The sequence below is a fragment of the Streptopelia decaocto genome, assembly GCF_964273445.1.
Source record: "Streptopelia decaocto genome assembly, chromosome: 2".
Classification (NCBI taxonomy): domain Eukaryota; kingdom Metazoa; phylum Chordata; class Aves; order Columbiformes; family Columbidae; genus Streptopelia; species Streptopelia decaocto.
Genome location: NC_138655.1, coordinates 14,434,193 through 14,446,261, shown reverse-complemented (window position 1 = coordinate 14,446,261; position 12,069 = coordinate 14,434,193). Strand labels below are relative to the sequence as shown.

The 12,069-nt window shown below is 39.5% G+C and overlaps 1 protein-coding gene across 1 annotated transcript in view; it reads right to left on the bottom strand.

The window, feature by feature from the left end:
- Window positions 1-3,729: 3,729 nt before the first annotated feature.
- Window positions 3,730-12,069, bottom strand: part of MRPL13 (mitochondrial ribosomal protein L13) — a gene marked incomplete at its 3' end in the record, with an annotated part of 34,441 nt that continues 26,101 nt past the window's right edge. Inside the window, exon 7 of the mRNA XM_082044382.1 lies at window positions 3,730-3,957. Coding sequence (XP_081900508.1) covers window positions 3,933-3,957 — 25 coding nt within the window. The remainder of the gene's footprint in view (window positions 3,958-12,069) is intronic.

Genomic DNA, 12,069 nt, shown 5'->3' with positions numbered 1-12,069 from the left:
TGGTAATTCTGTATTTGCTTGATTTTTACCTTAGAACAAATGTATAGATCTACAGGGGACAAAATGTAAAGAGAAGAAAATGCATTTTGATTTTTCAACGGTTTTGGGCAACTGTTTTATTTTAAATTATATAGACACTTCCTATAAACAATATTTAGCCTGATTTTTAAAATTATACATGGACAAGTGGAGAGAGGACCCAAGAGAGGGAGGTGGTTGCACCACCTGTGGGTCGCAGATTTTGTATATTGACGTGCCACAGTCCCAGGACCAGCTCAGATCAGCTGATGGTGAGAGGATGAGAAAAACCCAGCCCAGCTGCAAGCACTTGGTGATGTTAAACTAAACCAGGTAAATGATAAAGTGACTTGTGAACAGTTTTGAACAGCATGATGGAGAATAAGCATCAAAAGTGGATTTAAAGACTTAGACATGGAGCACTTTTAATTCAGCCCTATAATCCAGTCCTATAATCCCAGGACCTTCTTTTTGCTTGCCTAAACTGGATTCAGTCTGTTTGTCAGGAAAGACCTGTCAGCTTTTGCCTCTGGCCATGGGCAGGGGGCTCTCAGCTCACCAGGACAAACTGGTACCGTTGCTGTGTAATCTCCAATTATCTGGCCTAGAATTCAGCCTCATGGGTGATACAAACCATTTACACACATGCTCACATGGCTCCCAGGGCCGTTCCTGCTGAGGTGCTGTGTAACTGTTTTCCTGTTACTTCTCTCGCCCCCTAACTCCTACCACTGCCTTAGAGAAAGGTGAGAAAAGTTGCTGAAAATGTGAGTTGAATGTCATTTCCTTACTTGGACTTGCATTTAAAGTAAAGAAGGTAGAAAAGTATAACAATTTACAGACTTAAAGCAGCCTAACCCCAGTTTATAGAATACCGAGGCACCAAGTGCTGACAGCCAGAGAGATTATTAAAATTAGATGTAGATTATGGCTGCATCCTGTGATTAATTTACCTGCCTGCTCTGGGCTGTGCACACCCACCTCACTGTTCCCTCTCCCCGGCTGTCACTCTCCCACTCAGGTGTTGTACTGACACCTTCTTGTCTTCTCCACGATGCATCAAACTGTAGGTCCTGTGGAAGTGACGCTGAGGTGGCCACTGACGGAAAATGAAAAATCAAAAAATCAAGCAATTCTGCCGCTGTTGTCTCAGAAAGACTTGGAGCCTCGTGTTACAGTTCATAATTCATTTACAGCCCAGCCTGTGCTATATCCAAATGCCAAGTTCCCGTGGGAGCGGGCAGAGCAGCAGGGGAAAACCAGGGATGGCGGGAGGACAACACAGACACGCACTTCAAAATGAGGCAATTGGTGGAATGTTCATTACAATTTTAAAACTGTTTCTATACTAAAGCACAAACTTTAATTGCACAAGGTAATTTGCTTTAACTTCACATTTATACTTACGGTTACTGGCACCCCGCTAACCAGAATGCTTCAGCTGTCGTTGGTTGTCTGGTCACTTGCTGGGTATGCCTGGGTAATAAAGAGTCACTGGTGGGCACTACCAAGTCATAAAAATATTATTCAGGATTTGTATGTTTGCCAAAAAAAAGTAAGACACAGACACATATGGTCAACATTTTCTGCAAGATTCAGTCTCCAAATAATCAGGAGTGTCTTGTATTTTTCCAGACTGCATAAGAAGCTCAGGTTGCTGACTGTGAAGTATTTAACATGAGGAACAGCTGATGCCACCCAGATCTTACCAATCAAGTGTATGTACTTTGTGTGCCCTCACACAACAAAGAGCATTTACTTTAACATATTGCTTTTTAATATACATTTACTAGTGAACTAAATGTGGTTACTGACTTGGAAATGAAGTCCGAGTGTCCACTAGAAAAGAACATTTCCTGGGATAAGCCCATCTGAATGCCACAGAAACGCCTGGTACCAAACCATTATTTCACATAATGAAATATGACTACAAATAAAACAATCTTTTTGTTCCTATGTGATGCTTGTAAAAAATTAATATAGAAAACACAAACTTTCCTCACCAAACATTGTAAAATTTGGCAGGTAACACATCAGCATCTTCTACTGTACATAAAACAATCAGTGCTTCATTTATTTACACAACAACTTTGGTTTGAGGGTTATCTGTGCAAAAGAGCAGTAATGAACTTCAGGAAGCAATTTGCAAAATCAAAATTTTTAAGACTTATTTTGCATCATTCAGCACTTAAGTTCAGTTTCCTCATTTCGTTTTCATACTAAAAATATTGCTGCTTTGTTCTTTAGTACGTTTTTTTAAGTAAGGAAGGCATGTTTCTGTGACTTGAATCAAAATCAGATTTCAGCTTAAGAGGGGGAAAAAAAGGAAAATATGACCTAGGAAAAGGTATATATTTAATACGATTCAGCAGCTACAAAGTAGAGAAGAGTCAACCCTGGTGGTGTCACTTAGCACTCCGGAGATTTAAGTGCAGAGCGAATAACAGGAGTCTGAAAAACAGTAAGATTCTTACAAACCAGTTGTTCTCATTCTGTCCATTCCTTGCCTACGCTCCTTACACAGTGCCTGGAAGTTCCTTTCCCACCAACGTGGTTTGCAGATGGTGTCACCTCTGAAATCCACGCTGTCCTTGCTGCTCTGCAGTATCCCAGCAGAATGTTCTGTTGGAACTGAAATGTTGCTTCTCCAGCATCCAAGCAGCTGCAGACACTGAAACGCTGCAGTTTTCCTCCCTGTAGCAAACACACCCTCTATCGCATAAACCCATTTCCCTGGCTCCGCTTGCAGGGCTGCAAGCACACCCTGCGGCATTCCCCATCAAAAGATGGCCAGAGCTTCAGCATGAAAAATTACGGTCAATGACCAAATACTTCTTTGGTCATAATGAACAGGCTAAACTGTCGGCAAAGCACGTTGTGCAGGAAAATGCTTTCTAGAAGATTGCTGAAGACTGTGAGATAAACTCCCACAAGACACAAAAAAATGACCCTCCCAAATCTCATCACCTCCTCATTCTTCCAAGATGCATCTTTTAATACTGTTATCTTATCTCTAACAGGACTACACTCTGCACGCACGCCCACCTGGTACGTGCAACTGCTTTCTCTGGAGAACTGTGGGTTTTTTAATGTAATTTGGCTCTGGAAGAAGTTTGATTTTACTTACCACCACCACAGCAACTTCAGTGGGTATGTTCACCTAAAAAGACAAGCAAACTGCAGGCACACACAGACGTGGGTTCAGCGAAATCTCACCATTAATCTCACAGGGTATATACTCCCCATGTTCTACAAAAATTTTCACAAGAACCACACAATCAGTTACAGAAACAGAATCACAGAATCATTTCTGTTGGAAAGGACCTTTAAAATCACCGAGTCTAACAGATTACATGGCTTCAGCCACTGCTTTTTTATGTTGTCCAAAGAGAAACCAAGCTCTACATGAACAATTCCCCTTGTCTGAACTAAGATGGGCATTCTCTCGTCCATCCACCTGTGTAAGGATGGATCTCCTGTTTCACCAGAAAAGCGAATCAGATTATTTATCAACAGTGCCCTCTGCGACCATAATTAATCACTGCTCTTACTGCACAGAATTCAAGTTTTGCAACTTTTAGAGTGAGACACATTATTTCAGTAAACAACGTACTGTTTCCATGAGACATAAATATTATCAGAAATGTATCAATTCTTCAAGAATAGTATTAAAAAATATCATTAACAAATACCAGATCATACAACATAGAGTACTGCTGGTATTAATACATAATATTTATTGTTAGCTCTTTCACACACAATGATCTTTATAGTCTTTCCAAATAAAGTTTGCTAACACCTGTCAAAAACATTCTGTATAGAAGGGATGGCCGAGATGCACAGAAGCTTCTATGTTAGGAGAATTTCTTTTCAAGGAGAAGAGACATTCCTGATGGCAGGTTTTCTTCTTTGAACTACCTCCTTCGAAAATCTTTAGGTCTGGGGGAAAAAAAGGCGCTTTGTTAAGGAAATATATGGAACCTCCAGTGGCTTTGTTTTCAGGATGCAATAACAGCCATAACTATTTTAATTTCCTTATTCTGGTGTCTGCGTTTTTGTGCTAATGAATATTTCCTGGATTACATTAAAAAGACAGAACTAACCAAAGAAATTTATTAGGACCTCTAAGAATTCGCAGACATCAGGACTAGTTGAAGGTGTTTCTTACCAGCTATTCTTGTTTTCCTAAACAAAAGGAGTGTCTTTAACTGAATGCAGTGTCACAGGGACTTTAAATGCTACTATTAATTTGTACCCACTTTAAAAAAATAAATAATCCATGCATAACATTGCAAGTTTTAAGTTAACAGCATAGTCCACCTCAATACGACTACAATAATAAAACCCAATGATTTAAAGAAAACCCTACTTTCACACACACACTCACCCTGCTTCTCTCATAGACAAACTGAAACTGTGAACCGTGTCTCACTGGAATTGAACAAGAGATGTAATAACGAAGGTTTTGTAAACATGCAATGGGACACCAGATCAGTGGATCTGTGATGGAGTTGAAGGAAAATAGAGGAGTAGAGGAAAAGCTGCAATCCACATCAGTAAACCAAGTTACATTTACAATGGTGGTAAATCTGATCATTAATTTTGTTCATTGTTCAAAGCAGATAGCAATGGAAGCAGGGAGCTTCCTTTGGAGACAGAGAGTTTAGATGGCTGCAGAGACACCACACAGCAATCTAATATTTAATTAGTCATTAATATCATGTGTTGCAGATGTAGCATTTTTCAACCAACAGCACTGCAAGGTGAAGCCACTTATGCAATTCTTGTTTGAGCCTGTAGGTTCTTATGTGAAAGCAGCTCTGGAGGTCAGTCTGTGCTATTTCAAATGCATCATATAGAATTTGATGATTATATGAATTTTAAAGAACAACTACAAGGCCAGTGTGCATACCATAATGAATCAATCATAAAGCGTCTTTGTTTTCCATTTAAATCACATATTCTGTATTAACATTTGGACTTTTGTGCACGAAAGAACTGCTGCAAGCACCATATACATTTTTACATACTTGCTTAATGCCGGACTGAAACATGCTGAACATTTGCTGGCTGGTGTGCACAGGGAAGTCAAGTCACATTTTCCAGAATCCTGGATTTCAGTACTGAGACATAGTCCACATTTTCTTACTCACATCTCACACTTGCACACCAGAGTATTTCATTATATCACACTGTTCGTAGTGTATTAAGAGAGGGGGATTTTGAAAAATTCCCAGCGGTGACTTAGAAGTTTTCTCGGTGCATCCATCCCCGAGCGGTGAGCCAGTGCCACACGATTCCAGAGATGCAGCATGGTAAAGACATCATTGTCTTGCAGCTTATAGTTATTACTCTTTTTTTAGAAGTCATTGCTCAAAGGATTTTTCATTTTTCTTTGAATGGCACATTTAAAACTTCAATCCAGGGTTACTCTGGAGTGCAGGAGAGCTGAGGGTCTCACAGTACTTTGTTCTGGGGTGAAAATATTCTTTTCTTTTTTCTTGCTTGTAATCCGCATTTCAACCTTAATGCTCATTGTCTTAAAAGTTAAATGCATACAACACTGGACTTTTAGTTTGCAGTCTTACAAAGTTAATGAAGCTTAAAGGCGGGATTTTCTACACTGAAACACTTGTGTGAACAAATACAAAAGTTTTTAAAGCCTTTTCTGTCACCACAGTAGGCTTTTATGCCAACTAGTACTTGGCTTTTGAAGGCCACAGTCTTTGCTTTTAAAGAGTCCTTGGCACCAGGAAAGCTAAGCCTTGAAAAACACTGCTAAGCCTTGAAAAAGTGTTATAAAATATTTTGACAGATGGAGAATATGAACCCACAAAACCCTTGTCTACTCAGAGAGAATGATGAACTACTTGTGAACACCAACGGATAACTGCTCATTGATAAAGCACATAAATCTGTGCAAGAGTGTTCTTCTTCAATGGCTTTTGCCTTCCTGAGCAAAGCCCTGAGGTGATGCATTTGGAACAAAGGAAACATCATCTCCTACCAGAGATGGTTCAGAAATTCTCTGAGAGCAGGCTCCAAGACAAGGGGAACGAGGAGACAGAATGTGGGAACGAGCATCTCTGAAATCTGTGCTAAAAGGCAAAGTATTACAGGTTCACTGAGAATATGCAACATTAGTCTGTGCAGCAGATGTCCGCCACCAAAACATGGACAAAAATATTTGTCCCACTAATATTTTATACTGCACATAAAAAGCATTAAGACACAGTCCAGTGAATTCTAGGCAAAATACTCTGCAAATTAAATTAACATCCAATTATGCCTCTCATTGCTTCTCTCCCTTAACAAATACTTTACCATTGAATAAAGAAAATGAAGAGCTGGTCCTAGCTCTGATTACAAATTTTAAATCTCTTAAATTCTCCCAACTTTTTTGCATACTCACACCTACTGGAAGATGAATACAGTTGACGTAAAATTCTCGCAGTCCACAGTCACTAACCCTTACAAAATAGGTAAACTGCAGATATTTGCAGTTCATAGGATCAGTTTTTGCTATGGAAAACAAAAGGTTCTTGGTGGTCCCCACTGTAACTAGCAGTGTTTTCTTCTTCACAAAACTCTGCAGAATGAATGTATTCCACATTAAACTTGTATTTTGACACGGATGCCAGCTCTACACTCTTCCACAATCAAATGGACCAAGAGAGTTTTCCCATTTACAGGGAAAACTGTAACTTTTTTGCTCTGTACCCCACTTCAAGAAATAAGACTGAGGTCCAACTAAGCCCTAGAACACAGGCTAAGATTTTCTCTAGAGGCACAGTACATCTCATTCAGTCTATTTTATAACCTGATTTCTCTCACACACATAGCTCAGCATAGCTCTTTGTAAAACAACACTCTGCCAAGCTTTTCTACTCAGATATGTAAAATTTCTAAATAGCCCTGAATTTGCCTTCATTTTGAAAAGAACTGCTTTTTTCTCTCTTGATCAGTGACAGCTGTTAATGGTAATAACTTCAGCAAGTGTTAATCCTGTCTACAATACAATCAGTACAATATCAGGAGTGAACGCGCACGCGTTTAAAAAAATATTTCTGAAACTAAGTTCCATTATCTAACAAAATAAGCCAAACGCCTCCTTAATACATCGAAGTCACAGCTATATGCACCTACAGGTTGTGTCTTTTCAGCCTCCATCATAACTCCCACATCAGAGAAGCTCCATCAGTGACAGCAGTAATGCTACCATTGCATATGCTATATTAGAAAACATACAGTTAAAAATACCCCGGTCCTGTGACATCGCCAGTTTATGGTTCTGTAGAAAGCAAACCAAAACTTTGACTGTATTTACTCAGGAAACAAGTTAATCAGAGTGTAAGAGAAAACAGAACTGAAGGTAGATTAACAGGACTGAATTATTAGTATTAATTTCAAAACGTAAAGTGAGGTAATAAAGACAATTCTCACTGAAAAAGACACTAATATATTACATCATTCTCTCAGAAAGATGTCAAGATAAGAAAACAAAAGTTCTCAACTTCATGATCTGCCTCTTTATAACTTATTTAGGATCCTTACAGATTCTGAATAAAATATTAAGAGGAAAATGTTGGGAAGCCAGTTCTGCCTGGCTCACTGCTACAAACTCTTCCCAGCTTGCTGGTTATCAAATACATAGTGATCTCCAAAACAGGGACTCCTGAACTACCTGCGGCCCATGAAGACTGTGTGCAGCCTGCACAATTACATGCTGCACAGAGCAGAGAGAGGAACGGGACGAACGGTTTATAAAATTAAGAGAAGCTCATTTCACATTCTAGAGATCTAAGAGCTGCATGTCCTCAGTATAAGGCTTTGTTAATCTGGATATTCTTTTCATACCTATTATTTGAATGTAATGAAAATCACGGGCTAACTTCTCTGTGTATAAATGATAAAACATCAATTTGTGAACAAACTGTTAAAGGTGGATCTACAACACTCAACAGAATATGTAAAATGTTGGTAGAATTACAGATCAAATGGAAGTTATTTAAACTTTCAGAAATAATGTGCTATATTTAAGGGATTCTGAAGACACCCTATACATCCAGGTTATTGTTAGTGATTAAAAAAAAAGAGCCATTTGTGAAATCTCACTGAAACACAAAACTGACTTATTCTGTCTCAGAATTAGAGCCATTCAGATGTATTAACAAACTCAAAAGATTACTTGGAGAGGCTAATTCAGATATGCAAATGCTTCAGACACCATTCACCTACAAGTATTTCAGAGGTCCTGGTGGACACTAGGTTGACCATGAGGCAGAAATGTGCCCTTGCAGGTGACGCTCCCCTCTGCTCAGCCCTGCTAAGACACAACTGGGTGCTGGGTCCAATGCTGGGGTCCCCAGTACAAGAGAGACACCGACATACTGGAGAGTCCAACAAAGGGCCACAAAGATGATTATGGGACTGGAACACCTTGTATATGAGGAGAGACTGGGAGAGCTGGGACTGTTTGCCATGGAGAAGAGAATGCTCCAGGGGATCTCCTCAAAGTATCTAAACAACCTGAAGGAAAGGTGCGAAGAGGATGGAGCCAGGCTCTTTTTAGGGGTGCCCAGTGACAGGACCGGAAGCAACAGGCACAGATTGAAACACAGGAAGTACCACCTGACCATCAGCAAACACTTTTCTGCTGTGAGGGTGACTGAGCACTGTAGCAGGTTGCCCAGAAAGGTCGTGGAGTCTCCACCCTTGGAGGTACTAACAAACGGTCTGGATGTGGTCCTGGGCAACCAGCTCTAGGTCATCCTGCTTGAGCTGAGGGCTTGGACCAGATGACCTCCAGACGTCCATTCCAACCAGCTGGTCTGTTCTAATACAATGATGCAGTTAGAATTACTTTTCAGACAGAACTATAACTGTGTGAAATCTGCATAGATGCTGAAGACAGAATTCACAAGGGCAAGCTTTAGCCTAAGCACGTCTCTTCAAGTCATCTCTCAAGTCAGTGAAGAAAGGCAGGGCTTCCTCAGTGCACTTTAGAGATCCAGTTTAGTTTTTCCAAATGGAGCTTATACTACCTATGCTAAGGTAATACTGAGGTTTGGTGACTGTACGTGTTAGAAGAACTTGAACAGTTTCCCTAACAACCCCCACCAACTCTAACCTACAACACTTGGTGCAGCTCCATAAAACAAGGTTACCTTTAATCGAGGTTAGTTCCCCAATCCTCTTTATTCCTTTGCTACATAAGCAGAACAGAAAGGCAGAAAAAGTCATGGATGATACATAAAACAGCCTTTCTGCCAGAGGAAACACTCATGAAGCTATGACCTCAGGCTCTGAATATCTCAGATGGCAAACAGACATTAAGAGCACAGAAAGACCTACTTGCACAGTTGCAGCTATGATCAGACCTCCACTCCCCATAATATTCAATATTCTTTTTCTATAATGTGAAATGTACTCTTCCTAGAGTACTTTTCCTGTCAAAGTGGACAGAACAGAGACCCTTTCCAAAAGTTAAATGTATTCAATTTTCAACTCCTGGAGTGATGGAGCGAATATTTATTTCCATCAAGTCTGAACAGAATTGCTGCACAGTCTATCTTTATTAAATTCCTGTCAGCACATTCCAGCAAAGATGTTTCCCTTTGCCTAGCAATGTATTGTGGAGGCAAAACAGCCTCAGAAAAAAGTGGGAGTATTACTCTGCAAAGGCCAAATCTAAGTAATCACCAGTTTGCATTATGCTGCAACTATCCTGACTTTGAAAATATATAGGCCAACTTCACTGCCCTATTTCTAGGTAAGGGAGAGAAAACCTTGCAATACAGTCCTGACAGCAGACAGATGAAAAATACCATTACTTACCTTCAAGAAATAATAAAGTTAAGTCTCTAGAGTAATACATGGCACTGTCTATTTTATATGTAAAGAAGTTATTTTACAGTCCTTTGCAGCATTTTGATTTTCAGACAACTCTTTAAAAATATTTTCTTTTCACTTTTAATAACTCTGAATACTTCTTCAAAAGTACATAATATAGCCCAAATTATTCTGTTTCTTAGAACTTTTGAATGCCTGGGGATTAGCTATAACAACAGAATTTAGAATCGATCTTGCTCCTCCTTCTTCTTCCAAAAGATGTTACACACCTGACTAGCTTTTTCAACAACATTCTGCTTAGAAAATAGCATTTGATTAACGTGACCTTATCTTCTTCCAAGCTCCAAACCAAATGGATAGTCATCTCTGCATAAACAATCTCTACTCAGAACAGGTTTGTTGTTAGGTTGCATCATCCAAGACCTTTCGAAAGAAGTTCTACAAAGTCAAATTTCATGGAGTTTCTACAGTCTATTGTGTGCGGTCTCCACGATTGCTAACTAATGGTTCCAAAGCTGCCTCTGCTAAGGAATGAGATTGTCAATGCTGTAGAAGAAGTGATCTGTCAATACCTGCTCTTGACTCAGCAACGCACACCTGCTTTGGAAGCTTGGAAGATCTCAAATTGCATTTTTCTCTTCACCTGCAGGCAATTATCTCACCAGCAGAGAACGTGACCCAGAGATCCCTGTACTTTCTGCAGTCTCACCAACAATAACAATGAGTGCTCAGAAAGGATTTAACTTCGCATCAGCTCTGTAAAAGGTCAATGCCTTAAGGCTCACTAATGCCGCACACTCATAAACTGACACAGAGATGAAAGCTGTGGTACAACAGGCAAAGTTGAAAAGGACAGGCATAGAATTCTGTTAGGATTTCAGTGTTTCCATGAATGAGAAAAATAGAAAAAACACTCCAGAAGCATTAAAAAACCCATAAAAATTAATAGCCATCCTGTATGAAAGGCACATCCACCCCCTTTCATTCAGTCTCTGCAATACTTTCTATTTACTTGAAAAATTTCATGTCTGTAGGATTCCATTTGCATGGGTTATCCATTAGAAAACACAAGCATTGGTCTTCAGTCTTGCAGTTATCAAAATCCTCATGCCAGAGGATTTTAGGTCTGTGGCTGCTATGATAGTGGGTGTTTATTGGTGGTGGTTGGTTGGTTGTTTTTTGTTTCCTGCAGAATAGCAAACAGTTCCCCAAAGAGCTGAATGAGCTGTTTGGGAAATCAAACCAGTCTTCAGGGTAAGTGTGTAGTTTTACAGAACCTCTGCCTGATTTTCCTACACAGATTTCAATAATTCTAAGTCAAAACAGGGATAAAATCTCTCCAAACTTAGCTGAAAAACTAAAACACACCAAGAAAGGCAGTGTAATTAGTGTTAAAGTACTTCTAAATTACCCCCAAATTTGTTGAGTAGTTAACCAATGATATCCACTGGTTCATAAATGTGTCTTTTAGGAGAGTTAGAAACTGTGTTGTTTATAAACAGAAGACAGTAGACAGGGGAAGACCAATTAGTCAACAGATCTTGTGGATTGATCAGGCCGCTCAGAATCCAGCCCTCAGCCAGTCTGTGATCCCACTCCTCCAAGGCAGCCGGCACACGGGTCTGAATTGCTGCAATGCTCTTCTTCATCACAGGAATGTGGGATTATTGCTAACTGATGACAGCCCACTGCTTACACACAATAATTCTATGGCTCATCTTTCATACCCACTTATTAATGACAATAGGTGTTTTTAGCCTTTTCTTATAACAAAAGGTTCCAAATAACTAGTTTTTGTACAGAACTGTTGCACAATATACATAGCATGAAGTTTGTGGTCTATCTGGCATACTTTTTAAGGTGTATTTATGAATACAACTAGAAAATATTGAGTATCCTAAGATTCAGTTTTATAGACAAACTTAGAAGACAGACTTCAACACAGAGCCAAACTGAGGACAAGAGGAATACATATATTTTTCAGCTACACTTTGCAAGTTGTGCCAAAATCAATAGCTATTAGGTAAGTGCACTACAGCTAAAAGGGATTTCCAAACACATTTCATCTGTTTGACTGATCACACTAGTAAATAAAAACCCAAGGATTAGACACGGCTATAGTTCTCTGTAAAACTAAATTATGCGGTTACATTCAAATATGAACAGACTTTGCAGCTGAGGGGAACTGAATAATTTTTC